General features: G+C 41.2%; 1 protein-coding gene across 2 annotated transcripts in view; it reads left to right on the top strand.

Annotated features, from left to right (window-relative positions):
• The first annotated feature begins 238 nt into the window (after positions 1 to 238).
• The window catches only part of ripor2 (RHO family interacting cell polarization regulator 2), a 99,735-nt gene continuing 72,802 nt past the window's right edge, over positions 239 to 27,171 (top strand). Inside the window, exon 1 of one of the 2 annotated variants that reach the window (XM_047383879.1) lies at positions 239 to 385. In XM_047383879.1, the coding sequence (XP_047239835.1) occupies positions 325 to 385 (61 nt within the window). In that variant the 5' untranslated portion in view covers positions 239 to 324. Of the gene's footprint in view, positions 386 to 9,747; positions 10,261 to 27,171 lie in introns of those variants that run through there. The other variant, XM_047383878.1, reaches the window with a different exon arrangement.

The following is a 27,171-nucleotide window of genomic DNA, read 5'->3' as shown; positions in this document are numbered from 1 at the left end:
CGCCTCCCTCCAGGTGTACCCAGCAGGCTAGGAGCGGGCCGCATATGCCCCTTCTGCCATCTGTGCGGTGCCAGTCTGCACAACTGGAAAGAAGCGGCTGTATTGTTGTCATTGTCTGATGCCCTCTGTGCACTCTGAGACAGCGACAGAGAAAGAACAGAAGAAAAGGAGGCAATTGTGAAACAAGGACAGACAAAATACAATGGCGGCAGGGAGAGACAGGGATCGAGCCCAGAAATAAAAGCTGATGAAAGCACAAGCAGGAGCAGTTCCTGAGGAGAAGGAGCAGTTTCAGAGGAGGCTCACTGCAGGGATTTTAGTGAAATGTATCGTAGAGTCAGGACTTTTAACCATGTGAGGATGAAAAGATACCGAAACGAGTACGGTAGGTATTTACTGTTCTTTCTCTTGCAGTGTTACTGTTTATCTTCACAAATTTGCCTGCTTTAATTTATCTCCCTTTGCTTTGTGTACCAGCTTAGTGTTCTCCAGCTTTCAAAGTTTCAAAGTGGAACATTATGTGTTGTTCTTTTCAGTTCCTGACAGAAATGAAGTCTTTCTGTCTGCAGTCAGCACTGATTGAGGTTTTAATTGCTGTCTGAGTAGCTGATAAAAATTTTGTAGAAAGTTTGAGTTTACATGTATCATCAGCAACATGAATCATACATGCATCAGTGAGCACTGCGGCAGACTGTATTTGCCATGCACTATGCTTCCTGGACGTTACTCAGATAACCACTCATCCCTTCACAGTCATCCCGTTTTGTAATTTGTCCTAAACACAAATGGAAATGGTGGAGGCCTGAGTGCAGGGAACATGCAGAAAAAATTGAAGTTTCCTCCTCTTTCTCTGTTATTCACATTCATCTTTGGGAATTATAAAACAGGAAATTACTTAATGAGGAGTGTTATATAAATGTTTGCCATGTTTCAACAAAAGAAGTCACAGTTGTCATCTTAATCTTAAAGGTACCCCTCGAATGCAACACAAATTTATTCCTCTCTGTACTTGGTTTCCACATGATTATATGAATGGGCTCTGTTCTGTGTTGCACTGAATACCCTTTGATTTAGATGTTCTGTTCCATTTATTTATGCTTACAACTTGTAACCCTTTTCAGCTTCATGGGCTTGTGAAGCTTGATAAGATTTAAGGATACATCATGAAAGTGCTCTTGGAGTAAATGAGAGGCTTATTGCTTTAGTCTGTTCTGTTCCTGTACAAGTAGAATTAGAGCTTAGTTTACATTATTGGCAGTGAAGTGTTGAAATGTTAAGTTAAATGAATCGAGCACCCAAAAAGGAACAAGTAATTGATTTGTACTCTAATAAATATAAAAAATAATGAAATTAAATAACAGCAGATCTCCTGGCACTCAAGCAGCAAAAGGACTTTTCCTATACCCCTGTCACACTATCGCCTTTAATTTCAATGCAGGAGAAAGACATGATGCAACAGGAAAACAATACTCCGAAATCTCCTTTTTACACATTTGACACTGCACAATTTGATCTCCAGGTAAATGTCAATGCTTTCGTTTTTCACTTTTTGAGAAGGAAATAAAGACACATGAATCAATGATAAGACTTTAGCTTTATTATTATTGCAGGGGAAAAATTTTACAAGTTAATAAAATCATACCCATGAACCTTAATTTGCCTTCAGCTGGATTTGGGTAACAAGCAGGCTCTGTCCTCACAGCTGGTAACAGAAGAAGGTGCCTAATTTAGGAGTATACAAACTTTTTATAGAGAATGTGCAACCATCTAAAAGACTAGATGGAGAGTGGCCCGGTTTAGATTGTTGACACTCCCGTTATTGGTCTTTACAGATCCAGGAAAATCATCCATCACTTCTTCCTCTGCTGCATGCTCTCCTCTGCCAATTCCTGCACACAACACTCACACTTATTCACACTTACTCACACTTAAACACACACACACACGCACACACACACACGCACACACATTACAAAACGTATTCCCCACATAAGCTAGCAACCAAGGATTTTCTGTACTTGTTGACAAAGTCCACTGCATGAGCACTTCAGCTCTCATATGTCATGTATACGACACATGTGTGCCACTGCTACAGGACTGACATAACTGTCAGTCCTGTCTGACATGTCCTGGTCAAAAATAACACCAAGGTTTTTTAATTTATTACCGGTGCTCAATTTAATGCCATCCAGGTTAAGTGATTGACTTAGCAGTTTCTTTTTTAAAGACTCCGGTCGAAAGACGACAACTTCTGTCTTGTCTGAATTCAGAAGCAAAAAATTTAAAATCATACAAGTTTTTATATCTTCAAGACATGCTTGTAGTCTATCTAACTGATTGGGTTCATCAGGATTTATGGATAAGTAAAGTTGAGTATCATCAGCATAACAGGGAAAAATTATCCCATGCTGCCTGATAATTTTACCTATTGGAAGAATATATATGTGAAGAGAATTGGCCCAAGTAGTGAACCATGTGGTACTCCACAATTAACCCTGGAGTTTGAAGATGATTTATCATTTACATGAACAAACTGGAACCTGTCAGACAAATAAGATTTAAACCAGCCTAGCGCTGTTTCCCTGATCCCTACAGTATATTCCAACCTTTTTAAGAGAATATTATGGTCGACTGTATCAAATGCAGCACTGAGATCTAACAGAACCAGTACAGACACAAGTCCATTATATGAGGCCATAAGAATATCATTAGTGACTTTCAGCAGAGCTGTTTCAGTGCCTTGATGAGCTCTGAAACCTGACTGAAACTCTTCAAACAGGTCATTGCTGTGTAAATGCTCACACATTTGACTAGCTACTATTTTTTCAAAAATTTTAGATAAGAATGGAATATTGGATATAGGTCGGTAAGTCATCTTGATCAAGCAAAGGTTTCTTAAGTAAAGGTTTAATTACAGCTACCTTAAAAGCTTGTGGTACATATGCATTTCCTAAGATTAATCATATCAAAAATGGGGCTGGTAATCAGAGGGAAAACTTCCTTAAATAATTTGTTTGGGATTGAGTCTAACATACAAGTTGAAGGTTTAGATGAAGCTAATATTTCTGATAACTCAGAAAGCTCCACAGGATCAAAACAGTCCAAACACAGATCAGGTTTTACAGTTACTTCCAATGTTGTCCCGCTTACTTTGGATGAAGTTATCATCTTCGGGAATATGTCAATGATTTTTTTTATATAGCAAAATATCTTAACTGTGCACAATGTTAAGATTTTTGCTATACAGCTTGGGGCTTGTAAACAAATTGTGTAAACCCAGGAAAGGTTACCAGTCTGTCACAAAACAACATGGAATTGCATAGCCATGCAAACGGAAACTTAATGACAATTTACAGTGGCCAGAAAACCTAACTTGCATGTTTCTGGAGGCAGGAGTACCCCGAGTTAACCCACAAGTGCAGAGGGAGACGCAAACTCCACACAAAAAAAATCTGTCTTGTCTTGTCTTCCGCCTCATCTGGAACCGGGTCGCGGGGGCAGCAGCAGACTCAGTAGAGACGCCCAGACTTCCTTCTCCCCAGACACCTCCTCCAGCTCCTCCAGGGGGACGTTCCCAAGCCAGCCGAGAGATATTGTGCCTCCAACGTTTCCTTGGCTGTCCCCTTGGCTTCCTTTCTGGTGGGACGTGTCTGGAACACCTCCCGAGGGAGGCATCCAGGAGACATCCGATCTAGATCTCCAAGCCACCTCAACTGACTGCTCTCGATGTGGACGAGCAGTGGCTCTACGATAAGCTCCTCCCAGATGGCCGACCTTCTCACCCTATCTCTAAGGGACTGCCCTGCAGAGAAAGCTCATTTCAGCCGCTACTATCCGGGATCTCGTTCTTTTGGTCATGACCCCAAAGTTCATGCCCATATAGGTGAACGTAGGAACGTAGAATGACTGGTAAATCAAAAGCTTCACTTTTCAAATCAGCTCTCTGTTTACCACAATGGACCGACACAGCATCCTTATTACTGCAGCAGCCTCCCCAGTCTGTCCATCTCCCATTCCATTCTCCCCTAACTTGTGAACAAGACTCCGAGATACTTTAACTGCTCCACTTGGTGGAAGAACTCTCCTCCAAGGCCCTCCATGGCCTCAGACTTGGAGGAATAGATCCTCATCCAAGCTGCTTCACACTCGGCTGCAAACCGCCCCAGCGCATGCTGTAGGTCTTGGCTAGAGGGGGCCAGTAGGACCACATCATCTCCAAAAAGAAGAGACAAAATCCACTGGTCCCCAAACCAGATCCCCTCCAGCCCTTGGCTGCACCTAGAAATCCTGTCCATAAAAGTTATGAACAGGATCAGTGACAAAGGGCAGCCTTGCCGGAGTCCAACAAGCACTGGAAACAGGTTTGACTTAGTGCCGGCATTGCGTACCAAATCCCTGTTCTGCTTGCACAGAGACCGCATAGCCCCTAATACTTCATTTTCCTGGAGCATTCCCACGGGGCACCACAAGGGTCACAGTCGAATGCCTTCTCCAAGTCCACAAAACACATGTGGACAGGTTGGGCAAACTCCCATTAATCCTTGAGCACCCTGTAGAGGGTATAGAGCTGGTCCAGTGATCCACGGCCCGGACGAAAACTACACTGCTCCTCCTGAAGCTGAGGTTCAGCTATCGGCCAGACTCTCATCTCCAATACCCTGGCGTAGGGCTTACCAGGGAGGCTGAGGAGTGTGATCCCCTATAGTTGGAACACACCCTCCGGTCACCCTTCTTATTAAGGGGGACCACCACCCAGTCTGCCAGTCCAGAGGCACTGTCCCTGACTGCAATGCAATGTTGGAAGAGACGTGTCAGCCACATTAGCCACACAACAGACAGAGATTTGAGATACTCAGGGTGGATCTCATCCACCCCTGAAGCCTCGCCACCGTGGAGGTTGTAACCACCTCAGTGACTTTGGCCTGAGTGGCAGGATTGAGTAGATCCTCAAAGTACTCCGTCCACCACCCGATAATATCCCCAGCCAAGGTCAGCAGCTCCCCACACCCACTGTAACAGTGTTGGCGAAACACTGCTTCCCTCTCCCGAGGTGCCAAACAATTTGTCAGAATCACAGTGCTGACCTGTAGTCCTTCTGCATGGCCTCACCAAACTCCTCCCAGGAGTGTTTGCCTCTGCCACAGTCCGGGCCGCGGCACACTTGGCCTCACGGTACACGTCAGCCACTTCAGGAGTCCCACAAACCAACCAGGGTTTATTGGACTCCTTTTCAGCTTGACAGCATCCTTCACTGCCGGTGTTCACCACCGGGTTCAGGGATTGCCGCCACAACAGGCACAGCAGACTTTATGGTCACAGCTACAGGCGGCAACATTGGCAATAGAGGCAGAGAACATAGTCCACTCGGACTCTATGTCTCCAACTTCCCCCGGAATCTGGTCAAAGCTCTCCCGGAGTTAGGAGTTGAATACATCCTTGGCCGAGGGTTCCGCCAGATGTTCCCAGCAGACTCTCACTATACACTTAGGCCTGCCAAGTCTGTCCGGCTTCCTCCTCTTTCAGTGGATCCAACTCACGACCAGGTGGTGATTGGTGGACAGCTCAGCCCCTTTCTTCACCCAAGAGTCCAAGACATGCGGCAGAAGTCCAATAATAAAACACCATTTGCATTCAGATTGGGGAGGCTATTACTCCCAATCACACCCCTCCAGGTGTCACTGTCGTTTGCTACGGACGTGGGTGACATTCTATGTCCATAGAGCGAGTTTAGGCATCGGGAAATCAGGTCGTCGAGGTCTCCACCTTTGTCCACTGCCTGATCCTTTTGCACCTGTCCCTCACAGTTTACCCTGCAGCTGGTGGGCCCACTGAGTGATGGCCTCCCGTCTCTCAGTCAGGCTTGGCCCAGCCGGGTCCCTCAAGGAGTAACCCGGCCACCAGGTGCTCGCAGGCAAGTCCTGGCCTGGCTCCAAGATGAGAGCCTGGCTACACTGAACCGGGCTATGCCACGTGCCGTTTTTTGTCTGACCCATCACCCACAGCCTGTTTTTCATGGGAGACCCTACCAGCGGCATTTAAACCCCAGACAACATACCCTCTAGGATCAATTGAGCACTCAAACCCCTCCACCACGTTAAGGTGGTGGTTCAAGGAGGGGGATAAAAATCTGTGACCTAAGTAACAGCTGTAAAGGGGAAAAAATGAAAACAAGAAGGTTATGATGGTGAAAACAAGCACAGATGTGAAGTACTTGCAGGATTTAGCATAAATCTGAAATGTAACTGCAAGAATAATAAAAAAAACTCTTTTATTTTTGCCTGCTCAAGGGAACAAAAGGGAAGAGGCTGCATGATTTTGAGATAGCACAACACCATTAGTCTGCATGCTACAGTACATTACATCTCCAGTTATAATAACTGATATTTCAGTCCACAGTAACAGGCGTGCTCATGCATATATCCAGGGCCAGAGGAGGCACTGTGTAGGAGGCTGAAGCTGCCTATTCATTCCAGGGATACTCATCATCTGGCTTGATGCAGATGCCAAAGAGCTACATTGTTTGACCTCATTCAAACAACACTATTGTACCAAGCAGATCTGATTGTGCTTCCCTTTGCAATGCAAGAGAAATATCTGAATGTGTATGTGCCGAGTGGGTGTCTGCGCTTGTCTGTGTTGTGTTTTAGTGTCATTGCTGTCTGATTGTGCATCTCAGTAAGGGTGAATTTGCAAAAGCAGTTTACTGCATGGGGACAATGTTTCCAGTCACTGAAATACGGAAGGCTAAATGGAATCCAAATGTGACCCCATTACAAAAACCTTTAATGGATGCAATGACAACAAAATATATGAATATTATAATTAGTGCAAAGGCTCAGATTTGGTTGTACCAGTTCTGTTAATAATGTAACTCTGGGTTTAAGCAAAAAAAATACTTTGCGAGATGAGTCATGATTTAGGACACGAGATGATTACAGGAGTGAACAGATGGAAGTGGGATGAAGCTGCAGAAGACAGCAGGCTTTGCTTTGCATGTGTCATTGTGTTATTTTTCTGTTAGTTGCCAGCACGGCCTGTGATTCTTCTTCCTTGAACCATGTCTGTGGCAGGGATTCATGCTGTTAGCAGGTGGCTTTGTGGTCCTGCCCTGATTTTACAGTCCAGCAGACCTTCCCTATGTGCATTCTTTCAGAACAGACTTGTATAATTGTATTAAGACTTTTGATATTGTTGAAATCATGGGTGCCCAAGTCCCTCTTCAAAAGCTACTGTCTTGCTACGTTTAGATGCATCCTTTCTCCAACATAACTGGAATAAAATGGCTGAAAACATGTTATAAACTTTTGCTGCCTCTAACAGGTTTTCTTCCAGGATTGCCCTGAATGCCTCCATCCATCTTTCTATCAACAAGCGTCCTCGACCTCGCTGAAGCTTCCCCAAAGCATGATGCCATCACCATATTCAAAGATGGAGATGTTGTGTTCAGGGTGATGTACAGTGTTAGTTTCGATGCATTTCACATAACAGCCAAAAAGTCCAGTTTTGGTCTCATTTAACCAGAGCACGTTGTTTGCTGTGTAAATGGTTTGTGGCAAACAGGACTTCTTGAAACTTTCTTCTTGGCAGACTTCAATAAAAGCCATTTGTGAAGTGAGCAATTACTTGTCTTGTTGACAGTTGTGGATCTTTGCAGCTCCTCCAGAGTAATCATGATCCTCTTGGCTGCTTCTATGATTAATGCTCTATTTGGCCAAGCCTGTCAGCTTAGGTGGAGGTTCATGTCTTGGTGTGTCTTGGTGTGTAGTTGTTTTATACTTGCTGTTTTTTCAGGATGAACTGAACATTGCTAAGTGAGATGTTTATAGGTCGGGATACTGTTTTGTAACCTAACTTTCTCTCTGACGTCCGCTGTGATCCTTGGTCTTCATGGTGATTTTTGCTCACAAATGTTCTGAAACAAACCTCTGAGTCCTTCACAGAACAGCTGAGTGTGTACAGAGATTAAATTACAGACAGGTGGACTCTATTTACTAAGCAAACAACTGCACATTCATTTAAGGATACCAGAGTACAGGAGGTTGAATACAAATGCATGTCACAGTTTTCAGATTTTATTTTAATTAAAAGAATTTAATCCTTGCATCCCGTTCCTTCCACTTCACAATTATGTGCTAGGTGTAAGTTGGCCAATCACATAAAATGCCAATGAAGAAACCCTGGGGTTTGTGGTTTTAATGTGATAAAATCTGGGGAAAAAAATTGTTTACATTATTTTGCATGGCAATGTATTTCAGCTGTAGCCTTTGCAAATACACACTCTTAAATATAAACTAACAAAATTGCCTGTGACAATTTAAGCTTGTTTTGAAATTAGATAAATTGTCAGTATACCAGATTCGGAACTAACAAACTAATTATTGCAGCTTTAATATTAATCTTTAAGCTAACAGCTAACTTATTAAAGGATGATATATGTAAATATACATCCTGGTGTTTATTTCACAATATATGAGTTTTGTTTTAAGATATTGGAAAGGAGGAGTTGTAATGATGGCTCTGCTTATTTAAAACATGCAAATCTGAAACCTAGCTGAAATTTTTTAAACTGTTTCTTGTTTTTGTTTCTTATGCTATAAACTTAATAAACCAAAGCTCTCTGCAGCAACACAGATTTAAAATTCTTGCATTATTGACCATCTTATTAGATGAGGTGGCCTCAACCACAGTTTTAGCTCCAGTCTCAGATTGACTTCATATCGCCTTAACAGTAACTAACACAACCTCATCTCCATTCTTATTAATAACCTTAAATAAAACACAACAAAAAAACCTCTAATAATATCAACAAAACACTATGACCACGAGATTATCACATTCGTTTCGGATCGTTTGACGAATCAAAATTGTCTGAACCCGATCCGTAGGAAATGAGTTTGCTGCTAGGTTTGTTCCCCTGAGCTTCAGCCTTAAAGGGAAGCAGTGACAGAGGAGGGCAAGTCTGAGGGAAATGTGATAATAAACTGACTTGAGGCCTAGTTTCTATTTTGGTTTCAGATTGGTTTGTCTAAATCAGGGGAGTCAGGGGAAACTGCATGGAAAGTAAAGACACAAGAGACAGTGTGTACAAAAATTAGGAGGAAAATTCAATGTTGATGCTGTTGTTGAAAAATAATAATAAAAATGAAAAATAATCCAGTTTAATAGTGACCAGGGAATCAGAAGTACTTGCCTACGAACGAAAAAAGACTGATAAGTGGTATCCCAGGAGTTATGCAAGCTTTTTATTTTCAAAATTTGTCATCCATGTTCAGATTCTACAGACAGACCCCTTCATGGATAATAACACTGAGCTTTACTTCCAGTTAGTGCTGCTCTGTAATTTTTGTTATAGAGTTCAAGTTTCAAGGGGTACAAACATGGTTACTGCAACCTAATAGAAGGATCTTTCTACTACTGTTACATGATAAATACTCTGCCTGATTTAAATAGTTCTACTCAAAGTAGGAGAGGGTGTTTACTTGCAGCATGAGCAGCTCTGGGGTAGCTTTCACTTACAAAAATGACACCAGACGTTATCGGCACTGCCAAAGCCCCTCGAATTGGGCCAAATGAAAAAATAGAGAGAGCAATCAGTGTTGTCCCATGAGTCCTGGTGGGCTGAGAAAGAGTGGCCAGCAGAGCTTGTTTCATATCTCACACAGGATGCTAAACATACACTTTAACACCTTTGCATGTTTGTTCTGGCTCCAAACATGCGATCTAATTATTCCTGTTGATCACCGAGAACTCGAGCTGACTCATTGTGGAGAGCTGTATGGTGGATACGGACAGGCATGCACACACACCACTGACACTCCTCTTACAGCACATTCACACAAACACACATGCGCACACTTGCTAATACAAGTGCTCTCCAAACGGCACGCTCTCACTTCAGCTTTTGCACAGGATGTTATGAAATCGGCACTGTTGCTGAAACTTGGTGAAGGTCGCTGGGTGTCCTCTCTTGCAGCCACCCACTCTTCACCTGACACACACACACATATTGCTGTGAAGAGAGCTGAAGAGAGCTCAGCTCAGTTCCAGTCCTATCCCTGCTTGTGTGAGGAGCCTGTCGGTGGACCGGAGTGAAGAGGCCCCAGGACGGCATTGATTCCCTTTTACAGTGCAGACACTTTCTCCTGACCTTAGCCAAGGAAGACAGACGGGGAGGAATACTGATGGCTGTGACCGACATTCCAGAGGACGACCTGGATGAGATGATGCGCGAAGAAGCTGAGGACGTCTTCTATGAAGATGGTAGGATCATCAAGGGATCAGCTGGGAAGTGTTGGGAAGCAAGCGTGGGTTTACTGGTGTGCTCCTGCAGCTGCTCTGGTAGTACGCTGAGGTCATACTGGTTGGTTTGTGACTTGGTGTTGTTGTCAGGGTGAGGAAAAGGGTAAAAGTGATGGTTGAATGCTGCCCCAGAGAGACCTCCTCAGCTGTGTAGGTGGGGTTCACTGCTACATGCTTGAATAGACTCACCAACATTTGCTTCACTTTTGTCAGTGGGATGAAAAATATGAGTTGTGTGATGTGCTGCTGGTAGGATTTATATTAATCAATCATTGCAAGAAATAAGTATAATTATTTTTGTCATTCTTAATTCTGCTTGCTTTTTGTTTCCTGTTCCTCTTCTCATGAGTTTCTTTTTAAATCGCCTTTTTAATAGAAAGCAGAGAGTAACCGTGCCCTCTGCAGTGTGGGCGTTCTTGTATAACAGGCAGATGCGTTTAACCAGGCATTTTAAACCACAGAAAAATGAACTTTCTATAAAAGTTTATAATCAGCTGCAGTCACGAGGAAACTGAAAGAGTTGGGATCTTCAGAAATACAGCATGATAATTACTGTGGAACAAGTGAATATGATTTTAGTGATTTGATGCATGATTCATTTATAGATTCAGTTGTGCAAAATATTCTTTCTACCTAAGAGTGAAGCGGGTTTATTCAACGCAATAATCAGTATCTCTTTAACTCAGTCATGGATTAACATAGTTTACACGTTAAAAATTGCAAAAATACATCCGGAACATGCACAAATGTTTTCTAATGAGTGGCTAGTTTCAGATATGAACATGAAGGCTCAAACTGAACAGGATCTGCCTTTTCACTTCTTGTTTAGTATAATTTAAACTCTGCTGTCATCAGGATGTCTTGCAATCATTTCAGAGTTAAGGAGACTACTGCAATTCCCCTTTTTTATTTGCAGAAATAAATCAACTGTCTATGATCTGCTAGCTTTAATATCGTTTTTTCTATTTGTCATGTGTCATTTTCAGTTTTCTGGTAGAAGATTTTTGAATTAAAATATAATTTCTTTTTTTTTCAAAGAAACTATGATTCCATGGACTTTGGAAGAGAAACAGGCCCACAGCATCACAGATCCTCCACCATACTTAACCACACTACACTCATTTAAACCAATTTTAATCCAAATTGTCCAGCATGTTTGTGTTTCACACTGCTCTGACAAGCACAGTTTGCCTCCACATCTAGAGGCTCTTACTAAACCTCAAATGGACAGTTTATAAAGATATCGCATCATTGGATGTGATCTCTATGAAGATGCCTCCTCTGACCCAGTTTTGACTGATATTCACTGCTTGTAATGTGACGTTCGCTTTGAATAGTTCAGCCAGGAGGTGCTCAACCAGATGACACTCTGCAGCAAACCAGCCAATCACAGCAAACAGATTCGTTTAAAGTTGGCCGGCAGGCATCAGCTTGTTTATTCATAGACACATCTGAAGGTTGCAGAATGTGGACCACTTATATTTTCTGTTCTAATTAGCTCTCTGGATTAGCAGTGGGAATTATTCAATGTTGCTTTGTGTTGAATAATCAAGAGTTTTATTTTTCGTCAAGCTAAATGAAAATGTATTAGGGCTGTCCTACTTTCTTTGTAAAAATTACCTGGATTAATAATGGCCAGTTAGTAAATCTTCTCTACCTACTGTGGTTTTAATTGGTTTAATTGGTTAGGAGGTCATGAAGGGTCAAACTGCGCACCCATGTATAAAATGTTTTTGCTTTGACATGTTAAATCATCTTTCAGGACAACAGAGCATAATTTGAAAAAAGGTTCAGAACACATTTTCATCTGTGAATCAGAGCCTATGATTCAGAGTGGCCCCAATGGTGGAGGAAGTGGACATTTAGGTGTGCACACGCATAGTATCATCTGACTGTATTATAGTAGGGTGTATGCTCAAACTGCTGTGCATTTGCACAAACGGACCACAAGGCCTTATGCATATCCAAATTGAGACCACTTTAAAAATCAATCAGGTGTTGTTCTATAAGGCATTATCTGTGTCTAGTGGTCTTCTATCTCTGCTTTGAGTGACCGTCAGATGATCCTGTAACTCCTGTTAAAGTAGTTGACAAACTCCTTTTTATGCTGTTCTAGACATACAAACACCTTGCAAGCTGAATTATTTCAGTTTCATTTTATCTGAAAAAATGCCAAAATAATGTCAAACTTGCACACATTCAGTTCAGTTTTTGTCAGTGAGCATATTTGCAGATATGGTACAGTTTTATTTAAGCGCCTTGAGTTACAGATGCTACCGCAACTACTTGGGTTAGAATCTGATTTGAGAGTAATACTCAGTCTGCTTTTTCGTGTTCTTTTGGTGATGGTGGGACCTTGATCATGCAATAGCACTAATATTCATACAGTTTTTTTGGGGATGAGCAGCACCCCAGCATTCCAGTCTAAAATCAGTTGTACAATCCACCCGAACAAGTAGCAATAATAAGTTGTTTTATATCAAATGCTCTAAATGTGGAAATGGCAGTCTCCTTACATATGTTTTGATTTTCATATTTTCATATTTAGTGTCACTTTTTCAACAGAACCTTTATTCTTATGCATCAGTTGTCTATACTGTTTGTGGTTTTTGCAATGTTGTCTATGACACATTCAAATATGAGCTTTTTTGAGAGGAATTAGCTCAATTGAGAACTTTGAACTTAACAACAGTGTTTTTACTCAACAAACATGAACAGAGCACATCAGTCCAAGGCATCGTCTGTTTGAATGAGAACAAAGTTAGAGACTTTTCAATTGAGCTTAAGCTATTTTATGCAGAAAATTGTGAATTTGCAAAAAAGTCTGAAATATTTTTAGAGCAACTTTTACTCTCAGAGGCAAGAGCTCGGTGACTGTTGTATGTGAGGATGGTTCAACCTGTCAAGCGCACAGTTGCCTTGCTTGGGACTAGTTTTGGATAATGATTGCCTTAATCCATGCCTCTCAGCCATTTAGGTATAAATTATGCTGAGTTGTTTCTGCATACCGGGTGTGTTGTTACTCTGCAGAGCCTACTACAAGCAGGGAGTGAGACTGAGAGTTTGGCCAAATTAATAAATTGTTTATTTGAGTAAAGAGAACAAAAGAGAATTGAACAGATGTATACAAGCTACAACAGCCTAGTTTGCAAATGGTAGGCAATGATATAATCATTATGTTTTTTTGAAAAACTATATCATATAATGTATTATAGAAGGACAGCTGGCTCATGATAGGACTGTACATTTTGTTCAGATTGTATGAACACAAATAATTTCATTTTAATGTGGGCAAACTGAACTTAGAACTGGTTATTGTTAAGTGTGAACTGGCACACCAGGGCGACAGCCAAAAATTGAGGCTTGCTGACTTTCATAGACCCCAGATTTTGCATCTTGTGGGGCTTATGAGCAACAAATTGCACCTTACAGATAAATAGTGTCTGAACCCATGTTTCTATCTTAGTCTGATGCAACTTCCTTTATTTCTGTCTAAACTGGTGATTTGGATAAATGTGCATAATACAGTCACTATAAACCTATACCACTTTTTGAGGTTTAAAATTTGAAAGGTGAATATTTGTCTTAGGTCTATATTTAGATTTTTATTTTGAACTGAGAAAAACACAGACAAATTTCATAGCTATAGGCAGATGTTTGCTTTAAGGCAGATTAATAGTAACGTAATTAATCCCCTTTATTTATATATGTAAAAGGTGATGTTTTTTGTAAGATGTGTACATGTTTGCAGAAAACGAAACTAAACATATTGCAGGCATTTGCAAAACCACTGATAATGTTGTGTTTTGCCGCATGTCCCAATCATTTAAAGATGTCTCAACATTCAACTTGTTGCCACAGATCACATATGTGTGTACCCAAGCCATTGTTACTTTTTAAACCTTTTATTAACAGTAACCAACATCTGGACAATAATTCTTCAATTTTGTCCAGAAACCTCTTAAGTACTTGATATTTATACCTCAGAGAGTAAATAATTGCAAAGTACTAAAATGAAATGTTGGGGAGGCCACTAACTGTGCTACTTGTGATAGCTCAATAATTAAATGGACTCAAGTTAAGGGCAGGACTTTTCTTTTTTTAAATGTGTAAGATTAGGCTGCTGTTATGCATGTTTACCAGGGGGGCCAATAAGATGCTTTAGTGCAGAAAAATCACTTAAAAAGATTGCTGTAATGACCTTGTTTGGCCTTGACCTCAGAGCTACCTTTAGGAAAGGGAGTTTGTATGATATATGTCTGCTGCCACTGCTACACTCTCAGAGACAATTGGCTGAGTAAGTTAGTCTTGCTTGTAATATTTAGCTGAATTATGATTAAAGGGATGCTGCTTTTACCCTGACTAGAACAGAGCATGCTCAGAGTGGCTTTGCTTCATCCTATTCACTCTGTGACTTCCATTCAGAATGTATGAATGAGCAAAAAGCATCATCGGGTTTTACAAAGAGCAATTTATGTGTTTCAGTTCAGTCCATCACAGCAGAGACCTGAGAATGGGGTTCACTGATATAAAGGCCACGTGTTGCCCAAATGATTTTATCTGTATGTGGGAATGTGATTCCAGCGTAACTCCACACATTTTATCTTGTGTGGTGCTTTATATCAGGTCAGTGTGGTTGCCTTTGGTGGAATCCAGCCAAGCCAGATGAAATCCAATTCATGCAGGACCCAAAGCAAATTCAGATTAAATTTCATTCTGAGGGTTTTTGGTCTGGATGTTTCGCTCATATCAGACCTTAGTGCTGTTTGTCACACAACACAGAATGACAATAAATCCAACGCGCTGACAATGTTGAGCAGAATCACTGTCGTAACTGTGAAGCTTTATGGAGAACAAAGAGAAAAAAAGTTGAAGGATGAAACAAAAAATATTCTGTTGACATTCAAGTGGAATGTTTCTGCATGTGCAATGTGGAAAGGTTACTTACCACTCCCTGGCACTCCTGATAAGGATGTGTAAAAAAATTCTCTTTTATTGCTGTGGCATAATCTCAAATTAAAAGGTATAAAAATATATAACCTTTAATTTGAGCACATTATCTCCAGTATTTGGGGGGTACAGAGTAATAACAAGGTTGGAGCCATACAAAGAGACAGGATCTTTCACCATTCTCCTATTGGACAATCTCTCTAGATCATCCCTCATCATCTCTCTAGAGTCCCTGGTCCTTTCTAGTTCTCTCATCTCACATCCCACAGGTTTCCCACAGGATTAACCTGGGGATTTAGATGTTCAGGGTACAACATACAGGGTATGTTATGTTTTAGATCATTATTTTGCTGAAAGACCCAATGAGGACTCAATTTCAGTTTTCTTTGCAGAGCCCGCAAGGTTCCTATTTAAAATGTGTTGATATTTGAAGGGTTCATGATGCTAGGCACTCTAACAAGGTTCCCAGGGCATTTGGAAGATAAACAGGCCCACAGCACAACAGATCCCCGACCGTACCTAACGGTGGGCATGAGGGGCCTTCCACATATTCAGCCTGTCTTTTAAAAACAACAACATTTGGGGGAATGACCCCCAAATTGCATGCAAAATTCTGTTGAGAGCTCACAAAAACTCCAATTAAATTTCCAACATGCTTTTGGATAAAAGTTTACACAAACACAGCTTTGTTTTAAATCCCACTTTTATCATGCATGCACATATGGTACATGTCACCTTCAAAAACATGCCTGTTAAAAAAAACTGTATCAGTTGGCAAAACTTACACAGGAGCTGCATTGAGACCAAAATAATCACAATGACTTCTTTAACACCCGCTTCCTCCTCATGAGAAACTCAGAGACTGATTTTGGTCTAATTTTACGGTTGTGTGCAGAGGAACTTGAGAGCAACATGTCCCTGAGGAGAGAGGCAGTCAAAGGATTTTAATGACGGTTAAAAATATGGCTGAGCATGAGATCGATGGCGCCATAGTTGGACCTGGCATGTTGGTGTTTTGTGTCTAAATAAGCCAGTGTTTGACTAACTGGGTCAGGTTAGAAAGCATGAAGAGCTGCTTTCAGTCACTAGTGAGGAACGCTGCTGGAAACACTACTTGACTACTAAGATGCAGGCTGAACTTTAGATAAAGCTCAGAGAAGCACAAAGGAAACAGATTCTACATTGGAATGTACTTTTGAGTAAGTATTCAGATACATGCTGTTCTGCTGCTGCTGTAACAGTTTATCTTCCTTTATTTTAATTTATCTCAATCCATATCTCAATGGAATCCGAACAGCTTTTCTGTTCATGCTGAAGAAAAGCATCCCCACAGCAGGATGCTTTGACCACCATGTTTACAGATGAAGATGGTGTGTTCAGGATGATGTGAGGTGTTAATTTTCTTCCACACATAGCATTTTGCATGTAGGCCGAAAAGCTACTCTTCAGTCTCATTCACATGTTTGCTGTGTCCCATGCAAACAAGACTTCTTATGGCTTTAACTCAACAATGGCTTTCTTCTCACCTCCCGCCCAGAACCGGTGTCAAACCTGAGCTCTTGATCTCTGCAGCTGCTCTAGAGTAACCATTAGCCTTTTAGCTGCTTCTCCCTGCCACGTCTATGTAGGTTTGCTGTAATGTCAAACACTTTCAATTTTAAGAAGATGGATTAAACTGTGTTCTGTTGGATGTTCAAAGCTCACAACATTGTTTGATATCCTAATCCTGCTTTAAACTTCTCCATGACTTTATTTCAGACCTGTTTACTGTGTTTCTTGCTGTTTATGTTGCTGTTTTTTTAGTCAAGTTCTCTAACAAACCTTTGAAGCCTTCACAGAGTAGTTGGGATTTCTACAGAGATTTAATTGCACATAGGTGGACTTCATTTACAAATTAAATGACCTCCGGCTTTCCGTCTACTTTACAATAAAATGCTACTCTCTGTTGGTTTATCACATAAAACCCAATGGGTCAATGCATGTGGTAGAAGATTCATTAACAGCCCATCTTTGGCTGAGAGAAGATTTTAGTCCAAGAGCTCTCAATACATTAGACACCCCTGCTGTTAAGGCAGAAAAATGGTCCCAAACCATAATGTTTCCCCCTTCGTTCTCAATTGTGGGTGTTCTTTGGGTCTAATTCAACATGTGTCTTATCAAGTGGGATTATCAAGGGATTGGTTTAGGTCTGCCCACACTTCTCTGAATAATTTTGATGTTCATTTGCAAACCATTACGACACAGTATGTTATAAATGGATCTCTTGGTGACTGTGCTCCAAGAAGCCTTCAGATCCTTAACAAGACCCTACCATGTGGCTGCAGCTCAGGCTGAGTTTCATTGTAAACTATGCAAGCCTGGACCCCCTCAGGTAATGCTGAAAGACTATGATTTAATAGAGTTAAAATGCTAGCTCCTCATTCCAACACTAGTTGTGTTAGAATGAGGAGCTTATTTAGCTACTGTGGTGTAACGTATTATAGGTAGAAATGTTTAATTATTTAATAACTGACCAAGCTTCTTGCTGATGTTCTTTGTGCTCATTCCAGCTTTGTGCAGATCTACTGTCTTGTCTTTGACGTCCTTTGACAGCTCTTCAATGATTCTGTTGACGGGTGGGATTTATATACATATCGTTTGTCACATGTGTGCAGGGGCAACAGCTCTTGGTGGGTTGTAGGGGACAAAATACTTATTTTACTGTATCAAAATGTTCCTTTTATATAATGCATTTTTTCAGGTGGATATTGTAAAACCTGTAAAATCTGTGTATTCATCACTCTGTAAGTTGAGAAGCTGCTGTGAAGTTTTGGGGTAACTTCTCACCTTAACAGAGCAACACTTTAGATGCTCTCAGCCTTCAGTCTGTGCTTCGACTGAGAGCTTTTCTTTAAGGTTTGTCACCAAAAGCAACAGAGATTTAAAGAACAAACACATAAATCAGAGCATGACGGGACATGCAAGCTGCTCTTTAAAAGGACAGATGCAAAAGTTATCTTATTTCCCACCGTTCAGGAATTCTTCTTGTATCAAGTGATTTCAGTGGAAGAACAGCATTCCTTCAGTAATGAGGTCACAGAAGAAATTACATTTAAATGCTTAAATTGACCCACTTTTATGTCAGCTGCAAACTCTTGTTGGATTTCTCGTTTAGGTTTCCCTGATATGGAAACTTGATGACTTCTATTAAGCTTTAAAAATGTAACTAGAACAGAAAATTGGTCTCACTCCTACAGTACAGATTTATGCTCTAGCCCAGAGGCTGAATCTCTCAAACCAAACAGTTTCTATCTTACAAGACTTGTAGACACTTTTTAAACAAGGACGTGGCCTGGTCTGCAGACCTGGAACAGGCAGAGAGCCTAGGAACCTAGGCTGAATTTCAGAATCAGAATCAGCTTTATTGCCAAGTTCATACATACAAACAAGGAATTTGACTCCGGTACACATTGCTCTTTGGTTTTGTTTTTGCATTACAGAATATACAAATTTACAATGTACAATATACACATATATAATAAAAAGGTGTATATGCAACATCTGTATGCTGTTGTTCTGTACTGTATTGAATATTCATCAGAGAAACAGCCTGGGGGAAAAAACTGTCTCTGTGGCGGCTGGTTTTAGTGAACAGTGCTCTGTAGCGGCGGCCTGAAGGTAAAACTCTAAACAGTTTATGTGCAGGGTGTGTGGGGTCTGCAGAGATTTTAGCAGCTCTTTTACTGACCCTAGACCTGTATAAGTCCTGGATGGAGGGAAGGTCAGCCCTGATTATTCTCTCTGCATTCCTGATTATTCGTTGCAGTCTGGACCTGTCCTGTTTTGTGGATGAGCCAAACCACACTGAGATGGATGAAGACAGGACAGACTGAATGATGGCAGTGTAGAAGATGACCAGCAGCTCCTGTGGCAGGTTGAACTTCTTGATCTGCCTCAGGAAGTACAGTCTCTGCTGGGCCTTCTTTTGAACAGTGTCTATGTGTGAAGACCATCTCAGGTCCTCAGAGATGATGGTGTCACGGAGTGACATTCGCTTGTGGCTTTGTACTAACTTTTGTTTAGTTGTTTCCATTTTGGATTGGGCTTCATGTTTATTAGTTTATTTTCCTCCCTCTATCATTTCCTATTATGTATTGTAGTCCTGCTTTAGTTATTGTTTTCATTTGGTTTGTTTATTTTGTAATTTAGATTCTCCTTGTGGACTCTGTTTATTTCTTAGGTTATTGTTTCTATGTTCCCCTCTAGTTTCTCTGTTTACTTTAGTTTATAGTTATTCTAGTTCTTTATTTCCTCCTCTGATTTATTCTCTTGCTTAGTTTGTGTTTTCTGTTGTTTATTTAGTCCTTTCACTCTTCCTCTTCCTCAGCTTTTGTATTTGTTTCAGCTGCTTCCCTGCCTCCTTGCCGCACCTGTTCTCTGTTCCCTTGATTACCTGGCTTTGTCTTTCCCCAGTATATTAGTTGGTTTGGTGTCTCTGTTCATCGCTGGTTCCTTGTGTTCGTCACTACCTCTTTCCCTACCATGACTATGCTTTGTGTGTGCTTCGCTTGGAGACTTATGCTACGTTTTGCCATTAGTACCTAGAGTGTTTTGTAAGTTTTGGATTTTGACTCTGATTCATACCTGCAGTGTTTTGTTACGTTTTTGACCCTTTGAGAAATAAACTAAGATGCGGCTGCCAAGCTCTTGTCTGCACTTTGGTCTGACCCAAGATCCTTCTTCGACAGGTGGTTCCTAAGAACCTGAAGTGGTCCACGGCCGATACAGTGTTGTTGAGGATGGTGAGGGGGGTGTATGGGGGTGGTGTTCTCCGAAAGTCCACCACCATTTTCACAGTCTTGAGTGGGTTCAGTTCAAGGTAGTTCTGACAGCACCAGTGTACCAGCCGATCCACCTGCTGTCTGTATGCAGACTCATCACCGTCCTGGATCAGTCCAATGACAGTGGTGTCATCTGCAAACTTAAGGAGTTTCACGGACGAGTCCGATGAGGTGCAGTCATTTGTGTACAGAGAGAAGAGGAGTGGGGATAGAACACACCCCTGGGGGGCACCAGTACTTATTGATCTGGATCGGGAGAAGATGCTCCCCAGTCTCACCTGCTGCTGTCGGTCCGTCAGGAAGCTGTTGATCCACTGACAGGTGGAGGCTGGGAGGTTGAGCTGGTTGAGCTTCTGGTGGAGGATGTCTGGTATGATAGTGTTGAAGGCCGAGCTGAAGTCTACAAACAGGATCCTGGCGTACGTCCCTGGATGGTCGAGGTGTTGCAGGTGAAGTGTAGACCTAAGTTAACAGCATCATCTGCTGACCTGTTTGCTTGGTAAGCAAATTGCAGGGGGTTGAGCAGGTTGCTTGTGATGTCTTTCAGGTGCTTCAACACCAGCTGCTCAAAGGATTTCATGACCACAGACGTCAGGGCTACAGGCCTGTAGTAGTTTAATCCTACGATGGTGGGTTTCTTGGGAACCGGGATGATGGTGGATCGTTTGAGGCAGGAGGGGACCTCACATTTCTCCAGTGACTTGTTGAAGATCCTTGTGAAGATCGGAACGAGTTGATTTGCACAGGCTTTCAGACATGATGGGGAGACGTTATCAGGTCCTCCAGCTTTCTTTGTTTTCATGCGCTGAAAGAGCCTGTTTACATCTTCCTCTGAGATCTTTAGTGCAGGCAGAGGATCTGAAGGTAGGGGGTTGGTTGTTTTACGGGTCAAATTTGTTCCTGAATGGGATGTAGAGGGGATAATTTGAGGTGTGAATGGCTTCTTGTCATGTCTGCAGTAGAAGCCATTCAGACGGTTGGCCAGGAGACGACTCTGTTCAGGATGGGTGGAGGGGCTCTTGTAGGCAGTCAGGTTTCTCAGACCAGTCCATACAGCTGAAGTATCACCAGTAGAAAGGCTGTTCTTAAGCTTCTCACTGTAGCTTCTCTTAGCTGCTTTGATCTCTTTTGTTAGTCTGTTCCTGGCCTGCCTGTACCGCGCCCAATCTCCATTGCTGTGAACTTCTTCCTTTTCCCTGCGCAGATTCCTGAGGTGTGGAGTAAACCATGGCTTGTTATTCCCAAAGGTGCAGAAGGTCTTGGTCTGCACACACATGTCCTCACAGAAACTGATGTATGATGTCACCACATCAGTTAGTTGGTTTAAGTCAGTGGCTGAAGTTTCAAAAATAGTCCAGTCTGACTGAGGAATCAAAGCAGGCCTGTAGCATCTGCTTTGATTCCTCAGTCCACTTCTTAACAGTGTGAACCTTGGGTTTGGAAGCTCTTAGTCTCTGTCTGTAGGTTGGGATGAGGTGGATTAGATAATGATCCGAAAAACCCAGAGCAGCCCTGGTATTTCACAAATCCATTTCTTTTTTAGACACTTGTCTGTACTTCCCTCGCGAAGCGAAGGAAACAGTATCCTCCTCCGAGCAGACACGCTGCCTGACTAAGCACTGGATCAGTGTGTATCTGCTCTTTGGACTGGAAATCTGGGGAGCCAGCTTGATTTAATGGAAGCTTTATGGCATTTAAATATAGCTATCAACAGCTGTAAAGAGGTGATGTAGTGATAATGGTTTTTAACCACAGATCTGAATCACTCTCATTGTGTGCGTGTTGTAATTCAAGCAGTTGTGCTCTGAGTGGTGGGGTCCAAATTTAGCCAAGCTTGCATGTTCGAGAGCCTCTGTCACGCCTTCACCTTCAGAAGACCTTCCAGATTTACCTCAGCTGTATAAATCAAGCACCTTGGGGTTTAAAGTGCCTCAAAGAGAGCAAGAAAAGCTGAGTCAAGAGAAACAGGTGCATTACAGATGGACTTTAGTTTGACAAATGAATTTAGGATTACGATGAGTCCAATTTCACCCATTGCCCCTACAAATCAGCCTTACCATTCAATTTTACACAAAGGAAATATATTGTCCCATTTGATTTACGACATAGGTGGAGGGGAAAGTTATAGGGATTAAAAGCTGCGCATTAAATTCACAAATCTGAGTATTTTCTCTGTCATTCATTCTATGCACCAATATAAGATGCCATTTAATGTATTCAAATTCATGCAATTTCTGATATGCAACGTCTTTTACAAGCTTAATGGCTCAGAAGCATTTTAAAACTTAAGCAAATGTCTGTTTGTTCAAGAAATTCACTTAGGGAGTATCTATATTTATATATACCAAACAACGTTCATCCAGTTACAAAATAACACAAAGTGCTTTACAGAGAAAAAGCAAGCAGACATAAATTAATAACCTCAGCCAAAAAATGCCATACCAAGTAAATAAATCAAATAATCTTGCCCACAGCAGACAGGCAGTGCTATAAGTAAGTTATTGTAATGCTCATGGTAACTCAGCTGAAGTGCACTTGCATGCTCCAAATGTTCTTTCTGCAACCAAAACAATCTCACCAACCAGGTGAAATAAATCTATGTTTGCAACACCAACAAATACAGTGAGATGGGTCTGCTTTAGAATGGGTCTCCCAGCTGTGGCGAAGCGGACAAGCCTCCAAATTGCGTATAGTTTTGTGACCTAAGGGAGGAAGCTGTGAGTTTTTCCAGGCTGCAGGTCAAAAGCAAAAAGATGTACTTGTCACACTGTGAGGAACGTAATGCGTTAATAATGAGGATGTAGTAGGATGAAAAAGCTCAAGCTGTTTGTATGGTTTATAAATATACAGTACTCTACCTGTAGAGCGTCTGTGTGATGAGGGAAAAACTCAGATTTAGAGTTTATGATTCCTTTTGACCCTAATTAAGATATACACAGATTTAACGTACGCAGGACGACATGCTTAACTGTAAAGAAAACTGCCTCCCCTGCATCTTCTTATACCGTTGTTTTATTTATTTGGTTTCCTTGGATTAGTTTGTGAATGAAACAGCTTCTTATCCATACAATGCACGTCTATTATGGGATTTTCTTTTCCAGTGGATCACTCTATCTGTAAACAAGCCTCATTTCTTTGCCAAGCTGCCTCGGCTGTGATTATAACTATCCTATAAGACCTTTCCCTGCAGCAGCACCTCAGTTTCATAAATCAGTCTGTTTTTATTGCTGTCTGTCAGCTTCACCTTAACTTTTATTTGACCATGCAGCTCAGCACTCTCGTTAATGCTAATCAAAATCCGTTTTGCCAGTCAAAAACACATGCAAGGAAGTTTATGTTGGCAGGAAAATGGTCCTAAAACACTTCATTTTGACCTTTTCATCTCTAAATTCATAAGCATCATCTTTTATCATGAACACAGGAACACTGATAGTCCACCCACACATACACCTCCACTGTCTGGAGGCAGCCGTCATCTCTGTGTGTTCACAGCGACATAACACGCACACACAGCAAGCGGACTAATATGACTATAATCTAGTTTGTGCGTCACTCGCCGCTTTGCGATGGGAAAAGCTCTGACCTGAGGGGACCTACTGCAGCCAGCATCTTACTGCCCTGCTTCTCCCTCTTTCTACTTCTGACAGTTAACTCCAGTGACCTACTTTAGCCCCAACACACTCCAGCGATCATTATTTTCTCATTTCCATTATTAGGGAGAGGAAATACAAAGAGAGAGAGGAAACTTGAAGCCAGCTTTGCACTTTGACACTTTAAGTATATTTTAATGGTGCAACATTGAGTAAGCCAGGTGATACAACTGCATCTTTTTTTGTCTTCAAATTTAAATAAAAAATTGTTAAAGTTAAAAATTGTCTCCGTTTTTCGGTTGTTGATGTCTACACAAAGCTTCTACCATCTGCTAACCTTTTCTGCACAGATCTCACATGGTTCCTATGACACTGCTGAGGGCAACACAGGGCGTGTAAGGTTTACACTTAGTGGTTTGGATCTTCTTTCTCAATGAGGTAACTGTTCGCAGCAAGAAGCGTGGTGGACCACCCAGGAATATTTACAAGGGAATAACCTGCTGGACAACTTTTGAAGAAGTCTTGAGATACAATGTGTCAAACGTACAAAATAGTGAGAACTACAATTAATCTGTTAAACATGTTCTTCTTACCAGAATGATGCTTGCATGTAATTTAATTTACATTGTATAGTTGCGTGTTTGTTGAAAGAAAAGGCTTTGCGAAATCTAAATTACACCGAAAAGCTGAGAGGCCTCACTGAACTGAGGGCTAGGAGACAAATTCATCCATCCGTCCATCCATCCAACATCGAGCACTTTAGTCACCGCTAGTGTGTGAAACTTTAGTGTACAATGAAACATAATCAAACATTCATTGTGGGTTTTTTCAGCTCTCACCATGACTGACCCAAGAGGATCTTATTACCAAATCTCCCAAAAGCTGCTATATGTCTTTTTAATTTTCTATAACCTGACACCCTCAGTGCAGTGCAGACGTGCCTTACATTGAAATATAACAGGATAATTTCCCTCTCCACAAGTAATTACACCATTGTTTGCTAAATTCACTCCTTTCCTTTTCTGCTAGCACTAGTGGCAAGGTGGTGAGCCCTATTACTTCATAGAACGTTCATTGCTTCAAAATAACAATTCACAAATCAACATAAGCATTAAATGACACTAAACTTTGCAGTATTATACCTATAGAAGGAGCTGCTAAAAATGGTGCTGAATTATTAGTCATTTATTCCCTCAAACCAATCTCTAAAAAAGTTGGTTTGTATCTGGAATGCTTGTCCGCGTTCTCCAGCATTGGTCTGAGATGTAAATTGGGAGCTTTAAACCCTAAAAAACAACAAAGACAAAGAGACAGCTGCTTGTTATGCATCTCAAAGGGAGCAGATATTTCAGTATTTTCTATATCGCTCCAAACAATTCAATATTGCATTCAAGTAGTGGCATCAGCCATTGTGTTTGGACTCTGCAGCTGAAATATACTGCAGAAACGTTAGAGCACAGGGACTCCCTACAGCAAAAACAAATTTTTTCAGTTGATGCATACAGGAGCCATGCATGAATGTTGTTCTTAAAATGTTACGAGGAAACAGAAAAACATGAGAAAGAATGTCACATTTGCGTATTTTGAGAGATCTCTGTGACTTTGAGAGTGATGCTCCTGTTGATGTTTTCTTGTATGTGCTGTCTCTAAGGCACAGATTTCACCTGCAATACGCCAGCTGTCATGAAAGCCCAAAGCTGCCAAAGCACATGGCTGGTCCACAGAGCAGCATGCAGCATTTAATGAAGTCATCTCTGTGTTTCATAGACATGCTAGATAATATGTAAATAAGTATAACTGCATAAATGGTTAAGGAACAATAAAGTTAAACACATACAGCATGCCTTCTGTTTCTTTATTTTGCTGCATTAAATATAGAGTTTTCAGAGCATCTCCCAATAAGTCAACCAACACATCATTTGTAACCTGAGCAGAGTTGACAGCAAGCATCTCCCATCTATATATTTCAGTGGCACATACATATTCATCATTAGCTGTGCCTGTGCCTGTGCAGTTTTTGGCCTTGTTCCTCTGCCCTGTAGTTGTGTGGTCTACCTGACTCCTGTATCGGTACTAGGAAAGCCGAAAAAAACAAAGGGAAGCAAAAGTCTTGGATTTTGAAAATCAGTGCAGATATGGGCTGCACGGTAATGCAGTTGGGAGCGCTGTTGCCTTGCAGCAAGAAGGTCCTGGGTTCACCTTCTGGCCAGGGGGCTTTCTGCATGGAGTTTGCATGTTCTCACCTTGCATTAGTGGGTTCTTTCTGGGTACTCTGGCTTCCTCTCGTAGTCCAAAACCATGACTGTTAGGTTAACAGGTCTCTCTAAATTGCCCTTTGGTGTGCATGGTTGTTTCTCCTGTGTGTCTCTGTGTTGCCCTGTGATGGACTGGCGACCTGTCCAGGGTGGACCCCACCTCTCGCCCGTAGACTGCTGGAGGTAAGCACCATCTCCCCCGCGATCCTGTACGTATAGAAAATGGATGGATGAATAAATGCAAAACAGGATATTAAAGGTAGAAAAAATCTAGTGAAATTAAACATGTAACAATGTTAAAATATTCAAATACTGTAAGTAAAATTAGAAATATTGTGAAAACATATATGGACATTTTTCCACGTTCAAATAAATAAATAAATACTTTGATAAAAAATAAAGGACTGCTTTTTTAAAAAGCAGACTTCAAAACTATTTAAATATTATTCTAATACGCTAAAGTGAATGCAGTATGGAAGGAAGGCCAAAATCCAATAAATAAATAATTTGCTAAATTAAAATTTATAAACATAATCATTTAAATAGATAAATAATGCAGAGATACTGCATTTCAACAGCCTGTCTGAGATGAGCCTCGTATTTTAAAACTTCTCATTTGAACAACTTTTTAAGTTTAGCATGCTTTGACTGCCTGCTTCCAAAAAAGCGTTTTGTATTACAAACAAAGAAATTCCGGCAGCATTCCGGTTGACATAATCTTTGCTCCAATTCCAGCCAACATTGTCACACAGACATGTGTCAGCATGTTTCTCCCAACAGTTAACTTGAACAGCCCACTTTAAATTTGCAGAACACGCACTGATTGTGCAAGTCTTTCTTTTCTTTACATAATCAGTCTGTTTTACTTGTAACTCCTCTCCAGCTGTCAAATGTTATTCTAAGGATGCCATCTACCACAACCCTCAAACTCTATAAGTCCATCTGCGGTGTGTTTTCCTACCATAACATGTTTTCCTATCAAAACATTTGTTCAAGCAGTGTGTCACATGTTTTGGATATAAGGGAAGTTATATTTCTGCTACTGCAGTTAGAATTATGGTCATTTGGCTCAGACGCAGGGAAAGAAAATGTCACTGCTGAAGCTAATTATTGGGGCTAAACGTGCAGAAGACTCATTTGGAGAGAGGGGTTATTGATGTATTTTTATATAATATGTAAGAAAACGCTCCTTTAAAAAAATATTTTCTTACAACATCATGCATATGCTTCCAAACAAAACCTGAAGTTGCATTAATG

The sequence above is a fragment of the Girardinichthys multiradiatus genome, chromosome 13, assembly GCF_021462225.1.
Source record: "Girardinichthys multiradiatus isolate DD_20200921_A chromosome 13, DD_fGirMul_XY1, whole genome shotgun sequence".
Taxonomy (NCBI): domain Eukaryota; kingdom Metazoa; phylum Chordata; class Actinopteri; order Cyprinodontiformes; family Goodeidae; genus Girardinichthys; species Girardinichthys multiradiatus.
This window is presented reverse-complemented; position numbering and strand designations above follow the sequence as displayed.